General features: G+C 42.4%; 2 protein-coding genes across 2 annotated transcripts in view; one reads left to right on the top strand and one right to left on the bottom strand.

Moving 5' to 3' along the window:
* Positions 1-13,439, top strand: part of TNKS (tankyrase, TRF1-interacting ankyrin-related ADP-ribose polymerase) — a 142,992-nt gene extending 129,553 nt beyond the window's left edge. Inside the window, 4 exon segments of the mRNA XM_014537931.1 lie at positions 879-984; positions 1,877-2,063; positions 4,721-4,877; positions 7,880-13,439. Coding sequence (XP_014393417.1) covers positions 879-984; positions 1,877-2,063; positions 4,721-4,877; positions 7,880-7,966 — 537 coding nt within the window. The 3' untranslated portion in view covers positions 7,967-13,439.
* A 4,690-nt stretch (positions 13,440-18,129) lies between these two features.
* DUSP4 (dual specificity phosphatase 4) overlaps positions 18,130-21,959 on the bottom strand; it is a 16,382-nt gene continuing 12,552 nt past the window's right edge. The window contains exon 4 of the mRNA XM_005864056.2: positions 18,130-18,414. Coding sequence (XP_005864118.2) covers positions 18,245-18,414 — 170 coding nt within the window. The 3' untranslated portion in view covers positions 18,130-18,244. The remainder of the gene's footprint in view (positions 18,415-21,959) is intronic.

Genomic DNA, 21,959 nt, shown 5'->3' with positions numbered 1-21,959 from the left:
TAGGCCCCTGTATCCTAAAATTCAATAAGTCTGGGGAGGAGCCTAGAAATAACCTCTTCCCTCCTCCTCCTCTTTTATTTTAATTTTTAAAAAATGTATCTTTATTTTTGAAAATATTACAGATATCCCCTTTTCCCTCTTCTTTCATTTTTCCTTTCTTTTTTCCTCCTCTTCCTCCTGCTTTCTTTTCTTCTTCTTTTCTCCTTCTTCTTCCACCTTTCTTTCCTCCACCTCTTCCTCCTCTTCCTCAGGTAGCTCTGAGGTATAGCCAGGTCTAGTGCAGAATACAAACAAAAACCATACCTAAAAATTATGTCACTAAATAGACCCAGAGTCATCGAAGCATGAACAGACTGTTGAACCTCAGAGGGAAGGCAGAGGAGGGTGGGTGGGAAGAGAGCAACCAATGAATTCATATGCATAACCCATGGACACAGACAATGGGGCATTAAGGGCCTACGGGGAAGGGTATGGCAGGAGCAAGCTTAAGAGGTTAATGGGCGGGGGGTGGAGAGGGGAGGACCAATGTAATACTTACAACAATAAAGATTTTTTTTTTAAAGTACGTCACTAAAAACCAGAGTATCAACTGAATTACACTAACCTGGCATCTTTATTATCCTATATAATAAAGAGCTAATATGCTAATTAGACCAAACTGCAGAACAACCGTCTGGAAGACCTTCCGGACGAAGCTGGGATTGCGAGGGCCTAGGCCCTTGCACAAATTTTGTGCATCGGGCCTCTAGTTTTTTAATAATGTTTTAAGCAAACAAAACAAAAATTGGGCCTTCCTCTAACATACTTTTAATTTAAATCATAAACTGCCAATTAACATACATTACACTCAATGGCTTCTTTCTTCCTCATCCTTAAAGATTCAAAAAGTTGTCAACAAGAAGTTGAGGGAACGATTCTGTCACAGACAAAAGGAAGTGTCTGAAGAGAATCACAACCATCACAATGAGCGCATGTTATTTCATGGTGAGTATCATGCCAGTAATTACAGACATCCCTCAGGCTTTCACAAATTCCAGCAGAATGAAAAGCCTGTGTTACTGACTATATTCATCTTATGTTAAAAATGGTTTGGTTTTTTCCCAAATAATTACAGTCAATTCCAGTTTTCTAATGCATTACATTCTTATACGGGCTTTTTAAGGTGAAAACAAATTATCTGAAATTGTTTCAGAACTTATATTATAAGTTGAGCCATGTAGAAAATGAAATATTTTTTATTATAGTTTAGCATAATTGTTTTAGTTTATCAGATTATCTGTGTTTGCTTAAAGATTGGGTATAAAATAATCTGTATTTTCAAAGCCACATTATACTTTGCTACCTAAAAATCTGATGCCATTTGCAAAATAATAGCTTGGTGAGCACTAGGGGTCCTGATAAGATTACCACTCTTATGGTGAATTCTGCCCATGTTATGGTTGTTTACAACTCCAGTGTAGAGACCACAAAATCTGAAATATTTAGATCGGTGGTTCTCAACCTTCCTAATGCCGTGACCCTTTAATACAGTTCCTCATGTTGTGGTGACCCCCAATTTCATTGTTACAAATTGAACATAATTAAAGCATAGTAATTAATCACAAAAACAATATGTAATTATATATGTGTTTTCCGATGGTCTTAGGCGACCCCTGTGAAAGGGTCGTTCGACTCCCAAAGGGGTCGCGACCCACAGGTTGAGAACCGCTGTTCTAGTACATTATAAATTATGTATAATAGACATCTTACAAAATAAACTTTTCAGTTATGTAATATTAATTGCTTAGTATTAATCTGCCAAGTTTAAATAGTATGTAACTAATTGATACTCTAGGAAAGTGTCCAAAAACTAATTTTACTATCTTTATATTTTTAGGTTCTCCTTTCATTAATGCCATTATTCATAAAGGGTTTGATGAGCGACATGCATACATAGGAGGAATGTTTGGTGCTGGGATTTATTTTGCTGAAAACTCCTCTAAAAGCAACCAGTATGTTTATGGGATTGGAGGAGGAACAGGTTGCCCCACGCACAAAGATCGGTCATGTTATATATGCCACAGGTGAGCATCTTGGCTTTCATGGAATGGTTGCTGTCCTCAGGTCATGAACAGTTTCTCAGGCTATGCAGAAGCCACAGTTATTCTCAGTTTTAGTCCTAATGAATCAGACAGGTTGGAAATTGGGTAGGAATAGTTGATAAGCCAACCCTAAGAGGAGCAATGATAACAGGGCTGACATTAGTGGTGATAAAACCAAATATATGTCAACCAATCATAGATTACAATGAACCTCCCTCCATCTTGGCTTCTTCCCTGGGCTTCACATTTCTTGCTTCAGAATCAACAAGAAAAGGGTCAGAATTATTTCTTTAGAACAAAGAACCTTTAGCTCTGACTAGAGAGTCATGTTGAACTAAGACACACAACTTCTATAAACAAGTAGAATCTTTAATGTGCTTCTGATATTGCTAGTAATGTTTTAAGGCAGGATATATAATAGGCCTTAAAAAGTCCAACTTCAGAATATTAACTGGAACTATTAAACAAATGAATATTAGTTTTTTAAATAGGACTTTAAAGCTCAGAAATTGGAGAGAATAATAGTATACTCTCTCTAAAGTCAGTGAAAAAAAAAATTCCTTCTCTATTCCCTTCCCTACCCCCTTCCTTGCCAATAGAAAAAATACAAGGAATTGTACTTTATAGAGATTGCAGTTTATTACATTTCTCTTTAAATTAATCAAATATATTTATTTTTGCAAAGTTGGGTTAATAAGAAATCTTATAATTCAGTTAAAACCTCAAAAAAGACCCAGATAACCTTGAAATTCATTATAATTGTTGACCTTAAAACGTACCACTCTCAGTTACATTGAAACAAATTGCAGCGGTCAGCAGTTCTAAGATGGATGCCATATACAGAAAGAAATTTCATTAAGTCTCCTGTGATTGGTAACATGCAAAAGTTTCTCTTTGTTGCTTCAAATCTAACTCTTCTGGAACCAAAATAAACAATAAAAGTGAACCTAGATGAGGATGAACAGTCATTCATTAAAATTAGAACCGTGGTTTTTGTCTTAGCCAGATTCCCTAGAAACAGCCTGAAGCGAAAGTTTATTCACCAGCACTTTCTTGGGAGTGCAATCCCAGGGAAGCAGGAATGAGAGCATAAAAAGAAGTGAAGTCCAGGAGGAGGCAGGATAGACAGGCTCATCGGGAGCTGGGCAGTTTCAGGATGAGTGCAATTGGTTGCTCAGGCCAGGAGTCATCTTCAGAGAAGCCATATGAACTAAAGCATCTCAGAACAGAACATCGTGGGAGAAGAGAGACGAATTTATCTGCTGGCTCCTATCTTGGGCTGGTCAACATTTGCTCCACAGGCCTTTGGTAATCCCTTCAAGCCCCATTTGGGTTGCTGCATCTCTGGAATGCAGGACAATGCACGAGGCAAGCGGGTGAGCAGGCTGGAGCCATTACTAGTACTCCCCACCTGTGCACTACACCCTGCAGCCCAATGGGCCGCTGGGCAGATCCTGCTGCTTCTCCCACCTCCGCAGCAAAGTGAAGCCCTGGGGCAGGAAGCAGAAAGTAGGAGGCAAGCCTGTCAGGTCAGGCTTTGTGTGACATATGGACTGGGAGTGGCCATGGCACTGGGCCCAGCTGGCCTAGTGGTCAGAGTCCAATGATACCATGATGCTGCCACAATGTGGGTATAGAGCTCAGAAAGCCTCCCTCTTGTGGTGATCAAAACCCTTTCCTCTGGGTCTAAGAGAATGCAGTTGCAGCCAAGCCAGCATCCCAGAGGGTCATCCGTAGCATCACACTAAAACAGCCAGCCTAGGAAGAACCCAATTATACTAAGTATAGCACAGTGTTTAATTGACTGAAAATAATATCTCTGATCAGTCATATTGCAAAGATCAGACTCCTTTACTAAAAACAAACTATCTGAATAACTACTTACATTTAACAGTGTGACCAAACTTACTGTTTAGTTTAAACGTTGTTTATATTAAGTGTTGGTGAACTTTAATGGGCCACATATGATTCCTATCACAATGACTCAACTCTGCCCTTATAGTGCAAAAGCAGCCGTAGACAATATGTAAATGAGTGTGTGGCTGTGATCCAATAAAATTTTATTTACAAAAACAGGTGGCAGACTGGATTTGGCTCATGAGTCATAGTTTGCCAACCTTTCTTCTCCTCTATAATATTTAACATCTGCTCCAATTCATGTTTTGCCCAGGTAGTGTAATTGTCAGCCTTGTGATTAAGCAAGTATTTTTTTTATATGAGCCACTCTTACTGTTATTTATCTCATTCCAGTTTTTACTTTTTCACAATGAGTAAAGCCAAATCTTAACTTCAGTTACTGCTGCCATTTGCTTATTTTCTTCACTTTATTCCTACTATTCCATATAAGCGCTCGGTTTTCACAAGTATTTTTCCTTTTCCACTAGTCAAAACATGCCAGGTATTTTTTATGATTGATTTCTAAACCACACCAAAACTACTTTAAACTTCAAGGGTAACTATTGCGCCTACTGTTTATGATAAATCAGTATGTCAAATCTCACCCTTTTCTACTCATAAATATGAAAGGGACATTTAAGTTAGCTTGCCTTGTGTTAAGTTTTTTTTTTTTAATCAAACCTAACAATTATGTTTTAAGACTTAAAGCTTCCTTCAAGGCATTGCTTTCCTCTTTCCTTTAGACAAATGCTTTTCTGTCGAGTGACCCTTGGAAAATCCTTTCTGCAATTCAGCACCATGAAAATGGCTCATGCCCCTCCAGGACATCACTCAGTCATTGGGAGACCAAGTGTGAATGGGCTGGCGTACGCCGAATACGTCATCTACAGAGGAGAACAGGTATGTTACTCATCAGATGAGCATACACAGTTACTAAACACAATACAGTATACTTATACCAGGTAAGAGTTAAAGAAAGCCATTTAATAAAATACCTACCTCATAGTCTGATAGCATTAGTTGCTTCAGGTCGTGAATGAAGATATCAAAATTCTTTGCATCAACTTTACACACAAAACCCATCAGTCACCTGTCAACCAAGTAACATTGTGAACAAGAGGGCAGAATAGGAACAAGGTGCGCCTGGAACATCTGGAATGCCAGAAAGTAATGAAGTGCTCAAAAAAAAAAATCATGGGGTCCTAGCCAGTTTGGCTCAGTGGATAGAGGGTCAGCCTGTGGACTGAAGGGTCCCGGGTTCGATTCCTGTCACAGGCACAGGCACAAGCCCGGGTTGCAGGCTTGATCCCCAGTAGGGGGTGTGCAGGAGGCAGCCAATCAATGATTCTCTCTCATTATTGATATTTCTCTCTCTCTCTCTCCCTCTCCCTTCCTCTTTGAAATCAATAAAAATATATATTTTTAAAAGAAATAATTTAAAAAAAATCATGGGGGCTGGTTACAAGGACACTGAGCCAGCGTGAAGGCAATCCCACTGGCCAAATCTTGAACACCAAATAAGCACAGTAATGAGTTTTAAACCATTGGGGAAAAAATAGGAATTCATAATGCTTTACTGATAACAAATAGATAAATAAGTGAAGGGGAAAGGAAGGCTTTTGCTTTTGCTTTTGCTTACAGTAGAAAGCCATGGGCAGATGGGTGTTATGTGGAGGGAGTACCAGATTGGGAAAATCATCAGCTTGCAACCATTGTGGTAAAAATTAGATCAGGGAAGAATCATCGATGGATGCTAAATTGAGGGGATTTTAACAAGGAAAAGGATATTTACATGGTCTTTATATTAGTTAGAAAAGAGGAAAAAAATCATAGTAATTATACATTGGAGGGGGGGGTCATACCAGACCAGATCAGAATTAACATCACTAATGAGGGACAGATAGACAGAGTGTGCTTCTAGGTGTGACATTCTGAGATGGGCACATCATCCGTGTAGTATTCCAGCCAAAAATGCATAACCTCATCCAATCAAAATGAGGAGTGCTCTATTAATAAAAAATGTGGGAAGACTGGATTCTTCAAAAACATCAATGTTATAAAAAACAAAGAAAGGCTTTGAAAACTTTCCAGATTAAATGAAACCCAAGAGACAGGACAACTAACTTAATGTTCTGCCCCCAAATTAGATCAGCAAACAAAATTGGAATGTGAGTGGTAGATAGATAGAAGTCTAGCATTATAAAATTGTGTGTGTTTTTTTAGTTTATCTTTATTATTAAAAGTATTACAGATGTCGCTCTTTTCTTTATTGATCCCTCTAGCCAGCCCCCTACCCCAGGCCTTCACCACACCATTGTCCGTGTCCATGGGTTATGCATATATGCATGCAAGTTCTTTGGTTAATTCTTCCCACCCACCCCCAGCTATGTAAGAGAATATCTCTCTTCATAGGGAATAAATACTGGCTTATTTAGGGATAAAGAACTGTGAAAATATATATAACTTACTCTCAAATGGTTCAGAAAAAAAAAGTGTCTGTGTATCTGTCTGTCTGTCTGCCTGGTATATACAGAGGTAGGAGGAAGTGTACATAATTAAGCAAATAAGACATAAAAAACCTTGACAATAAACGGATATGGGTAAAGGGTATACAGTTGTTTGGGGGGTACCATTTTCACTTTTGCAACTTAATGTATAAGTTTGCAGTTGTTTCTAAATAAAAAGGTTTAAAAGCTACCAAAGAATAAATTTGTCAAATTTTTGTTTAAATTAGAAACTCTAGACTTCTAGAGAAAATACTTTCACTTTGACTCAGTAATTCCACTTCTAGAAATTTGTATTAATATAATCAGTGATGGTGACAAAAAAACCTGTAGGGCCCATCACTGTCTAATCACAATGAAAAATGTAAACCTAAACATTCAACAAAAATAAAATCCTATATAATAGAAGGCTAATATGCAAATTGACTGAATGGCAGAACGATCGGTCACTATGATGCGCACTGACCACCAGGGGGCAGACGCTCAATGCAGGAGATGTCCCCTGGTGGTCAATGCGCTCCCACAGGGGGAGTGCCACTCATCCAGAAGCCGGGCTCATGGCTGGTGAGTGCAGTGACAGCACTAAGAAAATATGACTGCTGGCTTAGGCCCGCTCCCTGCAGTCAGACATCCCCCAAGGGCTCCTGGACTGCGAGAGGGTGCAGGCCTAGCTGAGGGACGCCCCCTCCCCCAGTGTATGAATTTCGTACACCAGGCCTCTAGTGATTTCATAACTGTGAGTATATTTTTATGCCTATGACTTTAAAAAATGTATTTGCGTGACAGATATAAATAAGTAATTTCAGTTTTATTTTACCATATACTTTTCAATATTTTATGTTATTAGTGTAAAGATCATTTCTTTCATATTTGGATGGCTTTAAAAATTATCTTCAAACTGTCGCCTCTACATTATTGGTGACTCAACATATCTCCTCCTTTCTCCTTATAGATCAGTGGGTTACATCATCATCTGTGATGAATTTAAAATTGGTTCAGCAGAGTTATTCTTTCATCTAACAAACTTGTATTGAATACATGCTATATTGAGCACTGTGCTAGGTGAGGTGAACAAGGGAGAGTTGTTCTCTTGCCTTGGTTTTCTTATTTAAGGCACCTGGCTCTCTAATGAGGGAGGAATGCAGTGTAACCAATGTACAGTATTCAAAGTACACATACATTTTAACAATGACTAGATTGTAGGATTTGTAAGTGTATATGCAGACATATAGGTGCATCTCCTCTTTCGGGCACCTGTTAATGGGATGGCCTTTGTAGACTTTGAGCATATGGAGTAGAATATTGGTTTGGATCAACAGCTTCTGAGGCTTTCACATCAAGTAAGGCTTTACTACTGTAGCTGCCAAAAGGGTGACCTTTCTCCTTCCTGTCCCTCAGGCATACCCCGAGTATCTCATCACGTACCAGATCATGAAGCCAGAAGCTCCTTCACAGACTGCAACCGCCGCGGAGCAGAAGACCTAGTGAATACCCCCTGGGAAAGCCAGATCAGATTGAAACCTAGGACTGGACTCGAATGGACTGTCTCCAACAAAACCAACATTCTATAAATCCCTGACAGCCTAGAAAAGCTGTTTGTCGTTACGAAGCATTGCTATAGTGATGGATATAGTATGAGTAACTGATACATACTCAACTGCTGCTGTTCCCTTTGAGGAAATGTTTACAGGGGCGGCCTTTTAATATATCTCAGGCTCACTTTCATTGCAGTTATCCATTTCTAAAATAAGATTGCTTTGATCTAGACTTGGAAATGGAAAAAAAGAAAACATAACCAGTACGTTCCCAAATGTTCACAATTCACACACTACATTTGCTTTGTTATATATGGCATTTATATAACAAGTACACATATCCAGGCTCATTCTTAGTTTTTTCTAAACAGGCGTCATTGGCTTTTTTTTTTTCTTACTTTGATAATAAGCTGGAGCCTTCTTGATGATATTTTGCACAAAGTCACACTGACTAAAATCATTAGCAATGCAACCTAAGCTTCTGGCTGAACAAGACTAGTCTCCACTTTTTTTCACTTTGATTTATTTTATATGTGTACTTCTTATAAACATAAATTGAGATGGAAAGGGAAAACATCAGATTTCATTCCTTTTATTGATTGGCCAGTCTTACAAGGGAAAGGCACAAACATCAGCCTGGCTTGGAGCTCCCAAGGTGAGAGAAGCAGAGGGTGAGAGCCTGCTGTCTCCAGTACCAGCCTGCTTCAGAGGCCTCAGGACCTGCTGGGACCCACCGGAGCGCAGCCAGGGAAGGGGCGCTGCCATCAAGCCTGGAGGTGAGACAACCAGGGAGGGCTGGGAAGGAGAAGCCGCTTCCGTGCGAGGAGCCTGTGGTTCTGTGCTGTTGAAGCAGAAAGGGACTGCGGGGACGCCTCAAAGAAAAAATCCTTCTCATTTCATCCGCACCACCAGAATCGTTGCTCCAGAACAGCTGCCTTATCCAAATTCTGTCAAAATATTGTGCTTCATTGGAGTCACAGAAATATCACTTATTGTTTCTCTATGTTAGAAAGCTAGGGTTTAAATCCTATTTAGCAGATAAATAGGCACAAATGCAAGGACTTTTTTGTTTACTCAAGATTTGGCACTTATTTTGAGTGAGGTTCTTCAGATAGTTTAGATAGGTCCCTGCACTAAATTTTAGAGTGGTTTCTTCAAATATCTTATAGACAAGGAGAACAAAAACTTGAAACCAAAGCTCTTTCAGTTATTTTCTTAATGAAGATGGAGAAATACCATACTGTTACTTCATGAAATTACTACTTTGTTTAGCTTGTTTAATCAACATTTGCTAAGTGCACATAGACACTTGTGAAAAATTAGACATTGTAGTTCTTACGCTCGCCCTTTTCACTTAACTGAACATCGAACGAGTGCATTGGTTTATTACTTTCACATGCTGTGCACCTACTCAGCTTTGAAGCAAAGTAATATGTGGTAAAGAAAAGGAAAAACAGGATGGCACAAACTTGCCATTTCAACTTAAAGTCCTGAAAACTAATTTGTTTTTTAATGCAGGCTGATTAAGCTGTGACCTCATTTAATTGCCTAAAGAAAAATAAAAATAGTTACATGCAAAATTCCTAGAATGGCTCTTAAAATATACATTTCACTTTCTCTCTGGCTTGAGTCCATTGCTAGAACTAGGCACTGGGCATTAGTTTGAGTTTTCTAGCTCAAAATTAAATCAAGAATTAGCCTCCGTTTTTGCTTCTGATGAAGTTTCAGTGTGTGTCTTGGCTCCCTGTTTAATAGCCCTAGAATTCCATATGGAGCTTTGAAGTTTGATATTCATTAAGAGGGCTTTCTCCCCCCGCCCCCTTTTCCTTCTGTTTTGCTGTGTAACAATGGGTTGGTGAAATTGGCATCCGTGTAGTTTTCAGTAGCTGTGAAAGTGTATATTACCTCCCCACTTAGACATAGTTTAAAATGGTAAACACAGCTGTGATTTTTAGTTAAGTAAAAAGGTTAATATGGTATAGATATCAAAAGCTTTATAGCTTTGAAAAAAAGGCCACTACCCGACTGTGGTTGTATGTCGTTTCCATCATGCTAACTGGATTAATGGATGTGCCAGTTTTAAACTTCAGCCTTACACTTAAGAAGTATTTAAACTGCCGATGTTATGTATCGTCTGTTCTGTGTGCCGAGTAAAGGTACCATGTAAGGGAGACATTTTCAGTGCTTCTTGTCTTGTAATGATTCAAGTATATAGTAGTTCTTGGAAGAAGGTGTACATATTATTCATCTGCTAAAGAGAATGGGTTCATTAACATCTCACAGGAACCAAATACATGTCTTCAAAACTTGAAAACCAAAGGTCATCATGAGTGTACTCAAATTAGCAAAAGTCAGTTACATTTGGGTTTCCCATCTAGAACAGTGTGAAAAACCCTTTGGAATGTAAAAGCATGGCGTTGAACTAGGCTGAAGTCCACTTAGGTTCTTGTATACGTACGTACTATACAGAACACTAGCAAGTTGAGGACTTCCAACATGGCCTCCCCTGAACTGGCCGCTCTGTTACGCAAACTGAATGAGAGGGAGAATCTGGACACCATCAGCTCTACTGCAGTGCTGACAGGGTACTAGGCATGGCCAGCCTGGATGCTTGAGACAGACAAGTTAAGTGCTCTGGACTGGACTCTTTCTCCTTCTACTTGGCCTCCTCTTTTCCCCAGGCTGCTAGTCTGGAATTATAGATAGCGCCAGCAATTACCTTTGACTCCACTCATTTTCTTCCTGTCTTCATTTTGAATCTTGCAAAAGGAGACTGTACCTTTCTGTTTCCATATCACACCCAGACCCAGGTGTTCGGCCTGCTACTTCGTTAAACAAATGACAGTATGGAACCCAGAGTTTTAATTCTATGCCTGCAAAATAACAGCAGCACAGCCAGGATTTTTACTGACCTTTTCCTTCTTGGAATTTAGAGTTTCTAGCTTTTCAATAACATAAATAGAATAAACATCATTAGGATGTTTCCATGAAACAGCATCCTTGTGTTCATTTGAGCTTGATGTTGGAGGCTAGACTAATTTCTCTTTGCTCTCAGTGCATTGATAGACATTGAGAAATGCCTGAATGTGGCAAATAAAGTAATATAGATTAATATTCTATTATTATAGCCTTTATACAAAAAAACAAAACTTGGTGTACTCTGGAAGAACAGCGTGAGAATTCAGTGAGCTGGCTAGGTTTTTCTGTTTCAGTACATCTCCCAATTGCACAATAGTTTTATTGGATGTCACGCACCTTCTTTTTAAACATGTGCACTCTCTGGATTTCTGTAAACTCTTTGAAACAGGAATGGTGTGTATTTTAAGCACCTTTCCCCAGTGTGTCCAGACCCCATTTGTATGATAATCTGTGATAAACTGCCTTCTTACCAAAAATGCCCATGGTGTGACAGTTTTCTTTTGGGCTGATATATTGCATAGTGAAAGAGATTTTTAGTCATTCAGGGAACACTAAAAACCGACATTAATACAGGGTTTCATGTGTCAAAAATTTATTTCAAGACTAAAGTTAAACTTGTTTGATGTCAAATCAGTCACAGAGGAACGAAAAGAAAGTAATTGTGAAGACAATGTTTGAGCTTTGGTTGGGCACATCTAGTGAGCAACAAGGAAATGCATTTTTTTTTTTTTAAACCACCCTTCAAGGTGAGGCTTCTTCAGACACTTTGTGGATTCTGAAATTAATATACAATTAATAAATATTTCTTACGAAAGCCTTAACTATGGCAGAAACTTTTAAACCTTTTTTATCCTAATAAAAAGTTGGAATTCCATTTCTTGGTGTTTGAAAGGTGTCAGTGAGTGGCTATGTCTCTGTGTATCTCACACCTGTTAGGCTTATGTGATGAGGGTATATTTCATAGGTCATGCTCCCTTCCATGCAGAGAGCTGATACAATCAGCCCATTTCAATTTCTTTATGTCGGAAATCCTCCAGTTGCCAAATCATCTGGTTTGGAGAAATGTAGAAAGATTTCAGAACTTGCTAAGTTTTGTGTATGTAGGAGATACAGCAACAACTCACAAAGCGATACCCTGTAGAATTTCAGTGTTGCACAAGCTGTTTTTCAGTCATTTTAAAGCATAAACCATGGTGACACGTGAAGAGCAGTAGGAAGCTAAAGATTCCCTATACTTTCTAAGACCAGATATGCTCGTGTGTGATGGTTCCTGTGCATCCGCCGTGGGTCTGCCTCCTTTGAAACAGCATTCACACTGGAGAGATGGCTGCGTTTTGGCTGTTCGTTCTCTTATATTTTCTGTTTTACACTTTCACATCTCCACACCCCACCCTGCTACCCATCTTTTCCAACGGATTTCTCATTCTCCAGAATTCAGATGGTTTTGTTATTTTTTTTATCTGTCTGCCTATTTCTGCAGACAACCCTGAAAGCATTTGCAGAGAAATGCAGTTAAACTCTGATAGTGGAGTCCCTTACACACTCCTTGCCCCTCCCACGGTTCAGGATAAAAAAGCTGGAAAACACAACAGTAAAAATTAGAAAGGAACCCAAATCTGCAAGGCTAACAGCCTAGAGCTAGAAGATGACCTTGATTATATAACCCTTGTATTCATTATACGAAATATTTAAACTCTTCATGTGCATATATGCCTGCTTCTGCTTCCATTGTTTCAAGTTCATCCTGTCTTTGTGATAGTAGTGTTTGTCTTTGATACCTACAGACTAAAAGGTACTTTTTCAACAAGGTTTCTCAAAAACATTTACAAAACCAGCCGGGAGGAAGTCGACAATATTTCCGGCGACCACATTAGCGTAGTACTTGTGTTTTCTCCTGGTGTCGTGCTCTGTGTGGTACCAGTGGAGTAACTCTGGTTCCCTGTTGGTGTAGTTTTATTTTGTCTGTGTGACCCACTGTGGCAAGGGTTTCGGTCCCCTCCCCTTTCTTCTCTGCATTTGTCTATCTGTAGGGTTGCCAGAGAGAATACAAGACACCCAGTTAAATTTGTATTTCAGGTAAATAATTTTTTAGCTTACCTATGTTTGGTGCGTTACTTGCCATATATTTACAGTAAAAATATTCTTTATTATTTATTTGAAATTCAAATTTAACTGAGCATCCTGGTTTTTTGCTTTGTTGTGTTTTCTTTTACTAAATCTGGCAACCCTATCGATTTGGTCATGGAAGATGGCTTACAGCATGTAATTCTTCTAGCCTTCACTTTCTTTCACGTGGAATGGAAGACCTTTTCTCCATCCCCCTCTACTTTCCAAAAGAGGGCAGCGAGGAGCTAACCTGCCTGCGTGGTGGGTTCCTATTTAAGGCATCTTTATGATTATATTTAACCTGTAATTGTGCTTTGGCTAAATGTCTAACTTACAGTACTTGTAATTGTTTAATATTCAATAAAAACATTTTTCAAATATCCTGTATGTGGACAGCAGTTAGCTCTGAAGTGTTTTCATTTCCCTTTTTGCTCATTTCAACCTGACCAACCTTAACACAACTGACCTAAAACTGTCAGAACCCAAACAACCGTTTTCCCTCCTGACTTTCCAGTGTGGTCTGTGCTGGGAGTGCCTTGTCCTCACCTAAGCTCATGCGAGAGTTACAGAAGGTCAGTGAGCGCAGGAGAAGCACCGGTTGCTTTTAGAAATGTCTCTGCAACAGAGGGGGCCGGTCAGACCTCGCACCAGTTAATAGGGCGGATCAGAGGCCCTGCCCACCTCGTGCTCAGAGAGCCCCTTGCTCCACCTGTCCTGTTGGAGGCGGGAGAGGGGATGCTTGCCTCCTGTGATGGTGACCATGAAATGCCTCGCACAGTGCCTGGCACATAGCACTGAGAAAATGGTTTCTTTCCTCCCCCTCTCCTTTCTCCACACCTAGTGATTCACTAGATAGCAAATTGGAAGCTAGAATTTTATCAGATTTCTTTGCCAGAGGGATTGTCAGAGCCGCCAGGAGACATAAATTCAGTACTTGGAAGCACTGACAGCCCCACAAAGAACAGTAGCTCTCACTGAGCCCATATAATGAACCAGGTGTGTCATATGCATTTCCTACCAACCCTGCAGAAGCAGGTATTTTAATCCCCATTGTATAGATGAAGAAACTGGCACTAAATTGTGAAATAATTTCTTTTATATCCCAGAATTCTTCCCACTATAGACTATGGTTCTGAGTGATACGCACCACCAAACCCTGACTGTATGGAGTGTGAGTGTTGAAGCAGGAATGAGGACAGCGAGGTGCTGCTACTGCAAGGTTTTCTATCATCTGTGTCTAGTGAGATCAGATTCTAAGTGCCATTGGACTCAGGTCCTCCCCTTTGGTTACTGCTGTGTTAGAAATAGAAATGGTCTGAACTGTGCATAAAAAGCAAATGGAATATGAATAAACAACTTGGAATATCAGCAACTTGGTTTGGTCATTGATACAGAAGGATTCTCAGGGCCTGCTTTTATAGCTGAAACTCCTGTGGGTTGGAGGCACTGGGGGAAGTGTTTGTGAGGGGTGGGGGAATGGTTATAAATCACTTGCTGGATTGGATGTATTTTCTACAGGAAATTACTTCCTAGGAAACTAAGTCCTATTACTATAAAGGGGTGGTGCTTCCTGGGCAGCAAATTTTGAAGAACTGGTTTTGTTTTTGCTTTTGTGTGTATGTGTTTTTAATATGTTTTTATTGATTTCTGCTAGAAGAAGGGAGAGGGAGATAGAAACATCAGAGATAGAAACATCACTGATCAGCCGCCTCCCACATACCCCCTACCGGGGATTGAGCCCGCAAATGTGCCCTGACCAGGAATCGAACCATGACCTCCTGGTTTATGTGTCGATGCTCACCCACTGGGCCACACTGGCCGGCTGAAGAACTGGCTTTGAATGATTCTGCCCACATTGAGTGCCAGGTTGTTGTGGCCCAGTTCTCTGGTTAGGGCCCACCCACCATATTGTGATGGCACTTGTGAACCTTTACCATATTGCACTGTTCACTTCTCCTCATGATTTTAGGGTCATCAGACAGTCCAATAGGCCTCCAGGCAGAAGGGGCATATGGTGCTACATTAGGAATAATAAAAGGTCATCTGTTCCCATTAAGTTGGGACTAGCTGCCAGGTTTTCTGGGTTGGCATCTACCCTGAAGACCTGGACTGAGCAACAGAAGTGGAGGGGAGGTCGGTTTATGTCTTCATTTGACTAATTTCTACCTGTCATCTGGCTAATAAAACAGCTCAGCTTAAGTAAGACAATATGTAGGTAACATTTTCATTTTGTTAATATGATTCTTCACATACTTTTCCTGGCCAGAAACTGACTTGTAAAGTAAGTATGTTCATCTTGACTTTCCTGATCCTGCTTACATATCAGGAGTACGTGATACGAAGCATGGATGTGAATCATTGGCCATGCGTAGGGGCTGAAGCTGTCAGGAAACCATGACGCTGTATGCCACTAAATTGCTTCACAACTCTGAGGAAATCCTGTGACGGCTCTGTCTCTACTCTTATGTCTACCAAGTAGGAATACTGTCTGCCAAATAGTTATTTAACAGGAATATTTGGAAGATGTACAAGGTGATGCCAATCAAATGCTATTGGAGTCCCAGAAGAAAATGGAAGTGGAGCAAGAAGTTTAGGTGACGGGACAGTCCCTTTAGTGCAGCAGGTTTGCCATAGGACCATATGGGATGACCACCAGCTCTGCCATCAGCCTGCCTGGTTCTTAGCCTGGCTCGGCCACTTACTGGCCCCGTGACCTTAGGAAGCTCCTCATCTGCCCTGTGCCGTAGTTGCCCCAGCTATTTCGTAGAGTTACTAAGAGAATGAATAGAGCTAAGGGCAGGACTTGTTCGGAGCGATGCTCAGGCATATTTCAAACTAGTTTCTTCTCCCCCTGCCAGAAGCACAAGGAGATTTTTCTCCAGTATTTACTGTGGGAACCTGTTAGAGCTCCTAGAAATAAATCTCACAAAATTACAGTGGCCCTTCTGACTGGGTCCCCCTGGAGTTTTTAACTCCCAGAATTGTCCACCCCGAGCCTCCAGCAATTCGTTAATTATAGCCTTCTTTTCCTACCCAGCCCTGGTTCCCACAGCGGTTTCCACTCGTGTCTCGTGTCCGGTAAATTGTTATATTCCGTATTCGCCTGTCAGTCTCTCCATCTGGGGGACAGTCATTTTCCCTGTGTCCTTACCTCCCGTATGCATATGAGGAGAGTTGACATTTCAGTCTGTTCAGCCTTTTGCATGTTAAGACAGGGTGGCAGCTTGCAAGCTGCTTAGCTGCAGAACTGGAAACCCCACACCACAATGACTTTAAAACACACCACCAAAGGCATGAGCCATGAAAAAAAGACATTGATAAGCTGAACTTCATTAAAGTTAAACTTCTGTGAAAGACTGGAGAGGATGAGAAGACAAGCCACATACTGGGAGAAAATATTTGCAAAAGACATCTGATTGAGAACTATTATCCAAGACATGCAAAGAACTCTTTAAGATTCAGTATTAAGAAAATGAACAACCCAAGTGAAAAATAGCCCCAAACATGGACACCTCACCAAAGAAAATAAACAGATGGTGAATAGCAAATGAAAAGATGTTTAATATCATATGTCATCAGAGAAATGCAAATTAAAACAATGAGCTGCCATTACACGCCTATTAGGACCCAACTGTGGAAGACGGACGCCACCAAGTGCTGGTGAGGATGTAGAGCAGTGGGAACTGTCATTCATTGCTGGTGGGAATGCATAATGGTACAGCCACTTTGGAAGACAGTTTGGTAGTTTCTTACAAAACTAAACATATATTCTTACTATACAATCTAGCAAGCATGCTTCTTGATGTTTGAAAACGTGTGTACACAAATGTTTATGGCAGCTTTACTTATAATTGCCAAACTTGGAAGCAACCAAGATGTCCTTTCCTTCATTAGGTTAAAGGATAAATAAACTGCTGCATCCACACAATGGAATAATATTCAGTCTAAAAAGCAATGAGGTATCAAGCCAGGAAAAGATGTGGAAATCCGGCTGCCGTGGCTCAGTGGTTGAGTGTCGACCTATGAACCAGGAGGTCATGGTTCGATTCCTGGTCAGGGCACATGCCCGAGTTGTGAGCTCAGATCCCCAGTGGGGGGCGTGCAGAAGGCAGCTGATCAATGATTCTTTCTCATCATTGATGTTTCTATCTCTCTCTCCCTCTCCCTTCTTCTCTGAAATCAATAAATATATATATATATATATAAATTACACTTTTTTTGTCAGATCGGCAACAAATATATATTTTGGTATGCCATGAGATGAAAATGGTTAAAATTCTGCCTTAAGCTAAAGAAATAAAAAGTGAAAATTTTTTGCTATTTATAAGTAATTGATCCACATTATCAAATATTATGCAGCCATTAAAAAAGGTGAAGCAGAACTGTGTGAGATACGGGCCAGCCGTGCATCCTGAAATGGGAAAGCCGGCTGGGATTCCCGTGCGTGCGTGCGTGCACCACCGTCACCAGCACAGGAGGGTCTGACTGAGCAAGCACCTTGCCCAACTCTATTGCTTTGTGCCTTGGCAGCACAAGAGACAGGATGAGTCTTCCATGTCTGTTCTTCAGAGCCATCCCTAACATGGGGCAGTAAGAGTAAATGGCTGATCAGACTGAGGGCAGGGAACACCCAGGGGAAAGATCCTGGCTGATGCCTCGAATAGTATCCTGTCAGACACATAACTATAAAATGCATAAATAAACGTCTCAAAGTCATTACACCAAATGTTCCTTTCGGTTACTAAAAATAAAAGGAATGGGATGTAAGGTGGGGATATGGCGGAGGAACTTTCACTTTTTACTCATTTATTTGTGTTATTTGAATTTTTGGTAGTGACCATCTTATTGGTGTATAATTGACATCCCATAAAATTTACCCATTTGAAGCGATTCAGTGATTTTTAGTAAATTTACTAAATTTAAGCCGTATACAGCCAACCAAAGTGGTGACATAGTCAGCGTGGGAATATTATCCATGGGGAGGGGTGTCCCAGCAGTGCGACTGCCTTCTACATTCTTGTCACAGCCCTAATCACTGGTGCTTGGGCTGTTTAAGATTGACGTCTGCCATTGAGGAGCCATCCTTATCGCGCCATCCTGTGCGGGGCACAAAGTACATTCTCAGATGGAAGACACTCCCTGTCTCTTATCATTCAATTCTTGGCGGTCTCTCTGCCTAGAGAAATCAGATTGTTGGAGATTTCTATCGGTCTTCTCCTGTCACCATCCTTGAGTGGTGGTCAGAGAGCAGAAGTGGGCTCGCTGAGCCGGGCTCCACTGTAGATATTGCCAAGTGCACAAGAGTATTAAATAGCCCAAATCTTTCCTCCCCTGCCAAGTCATCATAGCAGCAGTTTCCAAGGAAAGGATAACCTGAGCCAAAGGTGGTTGAAAATGCATTTATTTTTTTGTCAAATGACCTTTTTCAAGCAATAAATAAAAACAGACATGTTGACTTTTCTAAAAAACAAAATCAAACAAAAAAAATCCCCTACACTATATACATCCTACAGAGATACAAGCATATCAAATGTAGAAATGACATCACTCCGGAAGATGGGGCTATTTACACAAGTTACAAGTATTGCATTGCTCGGTGGTGAAGAAGCCTCCCCCTGGGATGACTCATAAACTCTGAGGAAGGCCGGGTGGCCCCTGTGCTCCTGGGAGGTGGGAGGGGTATCTTCAAAGAGGTGAAACTCTCCATCTTGACAGACAAGGAGACTTCCAAGGAAAAACATCAACATGCAGACACTATTCAGTTCCCTAACAATACTCCCCAGATCAGCTTTCAAGCATGAAATGGTAGCCCCTTCAGGTCACATGCTCCTTGAGCTCCTGAGAGAAACCACCTTGACCCTCAGCCAGGCTGGGACTGAAAGTGAGACCAGGCTGAACCAGTGACAAGCCCCTGGGGGTGGCGTGGAGGGCTTTGAAATATGCTGATGCCTGGGGCCCTCTTCCAGAAATCCTGGCTTCACTGGTCTGGGATAGCCTGGCAGCAGGGTTTTCTAAGCTCCCCAACTGACGTGAGTGGGCAAGGTCACCACTGCTTTAAGGTGGGCTTGGTGGCCAACAGCCCCTTCCCCTCACATTTGAATCAATCATCCCACCTTCCTCTCCACCTTCCAAGGATTTTAAAAATTGCCTCATGGCTTCCCAGCTTTGTTGAAATCCATCTGGAATCCACCTGGAATGAGCACCTGAGGACAATGGCCTCAGGAGAGGAGGACTGAAGCTGGGCGCTCCAGGCCACCTGCTCACGGTGACTTCAGCCTGATCCTGCTCCGTGGGGAAGCCAAGTCCATTTCCCTTGCTGCTCCCTTACTCATGTATTTGTGTTATTTGAATTTTTGGTAGTGAACATCTTATTGGTTGTATAATTGACATCCCATAAACAACACCCTTACGCCGCACCGGTTCTGAAAGGGAACTGGCAGCACTCCTTGGTCTCTACAGAAGACAGAGTCCACTGACTTTCGTAGCCAACAGCACCGCTGATCATCAGTGGAAGTGGCCATTACAGAAATGCCTCATCACCAGAAGCCACTTCATGGGAGGGATGGCGACTGAAAGCCACTGGCCATTTGGACTGACCCTGTGGTGGTGTCTTCACTGGAGCTACTCCAAGTCATCAGAGTGGCTTCTGATGATGAGAGAACAGCCCCAAACCCCCTTTTCCAATCAAGCCAATTCTCTACTTTATTTCTGAGAGTCTGGGGACTCACGCTGTTACCAGTACACAGAAAATGGCTTTATAAATAGCAGTTGACACTGCACTAGAAGACTCGCATTGCAAGGCGGGGGAAGGCCTGAATGGGCTGGTCCCGAGCTCTGACCATCCAAGGGGCTGGGATCATCTGGGGAAGCAGGATACATAGGTTTTGGCAAATGTATACTTTCCCTCCCCCCTCGAGCAGCCCTCCTCCAGGCCTACCCACTGTTGGAATCCATAGCTTTTTCAGCTGCAGAACCCACCTGACCTCATTTATCACAAAACACGAAGGGACTTCCAGGAATCAAGGAAAAGGTGGGAACGTCCAATTGTGCTGTGTCTGAATAGTTCCATTGTCCAGGAACCCCAGCCCCACCACCCCTCAGCCCTGACTATTCAGCTGCACAGCTCCCGGAGAAGGACGGAATCTCGGGCATCACCACCCAAGGACGGGGCCTGACAAAGGCAGGACGAATAATGCCAACATGGGTTCACGTTCTCGAAGGAAATGTAAGGAACCAGGCCCTGTCTGGACCGCCAGGCTGAGAAGTGCATCCCAACACCGCCCTGACACAGGTTGGTTGTTATCTACAGGCGAGCAAGAATGTCCATTTAGATCTAGACTCTCCAGGGACTAAAAAAATGCTCTCATTTCTAGACAAGTTTGCAATTACCTCTAATCCGCACTCGGAAACAACACTGTTCCACAGAACTACAAAGTAACACGTAGCTGTTTCCCCTCTCCCTCCCCCCAAGCCCAACCCACAGAACGCGCCCTTCTCCCTCCAGAAGCCCTTCCTCTGTTTGGGAGGCCCCTTCACGTGGCAGTATCTCAAGACAGGACCCTGACACGGCACCCAAATGCCCGTGGTGCCCTTCACAGGAGCCCACAGCCACCTCCTAAGCAAAGTGTCTACCCCAACTCCCCTCTCACGCTTTTGCCATCCTGGACTTCAGGGAGACCTGAAACCTGGGGTCCACTCCCCTTTTTATTCAAAAGCGGGCCATTGAAGACATTCCCCTAAACCAGGAATTTAAACTTGTTGGTTGCACTTCATGCCAAGTAACCCCCGAACATGAAAATCTCCAACGTATGTATGCAAAGGAGAAAAGGTGATATTTCCACGTACAAAAGGATTCGTTTCTGGTGTGCCTCTAGTTGGCTGGTCTCCCCGAGGGCCCAGGACAAGCTGAACTGCACCCAGCGTGTCCAGAGCACCTGATAGGATATGGCATTTGTCACAGATGGTCTGCAAGTCCTCAGGCAGGTGGCTGAGAAAAATGCTCCCACCTGCCGAACTGAATTATTGAGCATCAGAGAGAAAAGGCTGTGCTGTTGTGGTTTGAAGTCATTCGGCGTCCACGTGCCCAGGAACCAGCTTGGAAAGTTGTTAGAAAGCAGTCCCTTTCTTCCTCCTCCACCGCGCCCTGCCTGCCTCAGTGCCAGTCCGGGCGGACCAGATGCGAGCCTGGCCCCCTCGGGGAACCACAGACCTCCTGGCCGCTGTGACGTCAGCCACCTCTTGTGCCCACTGTGACGTCAGCCGCCGCTATGCCGTCACATAAGCATATTCTACAGTCACTGCGCTAGACCCCTTGTACTTAGATTCTCACGGAAGCTCTTAATAAATACTTTTATTTATTATGAAGCAGAATTATTCACCTGTTTGTGACTTAGAAGGGAAAGCCAGGTCCTCGAAGACTCCTTTAGAGAAAAGTCCCTGTAACCTCAACCACAGAAAGGGCCAAGCACACAGAACCAGGCACTTCGGGCAACTCGTTTTCTTCTTGTCCCGCCTCCCCCCTCCCCCGCCCTTTCGTAAAACTGCGTGGGCACATTGGCCAGGACCTGTGGGTTTCCGAAATTCAAGCCTTACTGCTTAGAAAAATGAGGTAAGAGATTCCCATCCGCCACGTCACAGGGACACACACACCACACCCAGGTCTTCCCCGCCCCGCGGCGGCGTTATTGCTGGAAGTCGGAGGGCTCCTCTGTCGGCTGTGAATAGGTCTGCAGAGTCCTTATTGCCATTCTGGCGGCCCGGTGGCCGGCCGAGGACAAGTGATGGCAGGGGCCTGGGGGCCTGTCCCCGGCCGGTCAGTCCCGGCTGTCGCTGAAGGCCCCTGGTTTGGGGGCTCCCCGCGCGGCCCTAGCAGCTGGGGGAGGTGGTGATGGGGCTGTGCAGGTGGGGCAGGCTGCTGG

Source organism: Myotis brandtii, unplaced genomic scaffold (genome assembly GCF_000412655.1).
Source record: "Myotis brandtii unplaced genomic scaffold, ASM41265v1 scaffold185, whole genome shotgun sequence".
NCBI lineage: Eukaryota > Metazoa > Chordata > Mammalia > Chiroptera > Vespertilionidae > Myotis > Myotis brandtii.
This window is presented reverse-complemented; position numbering and strand designations above follow the sequence as displayed.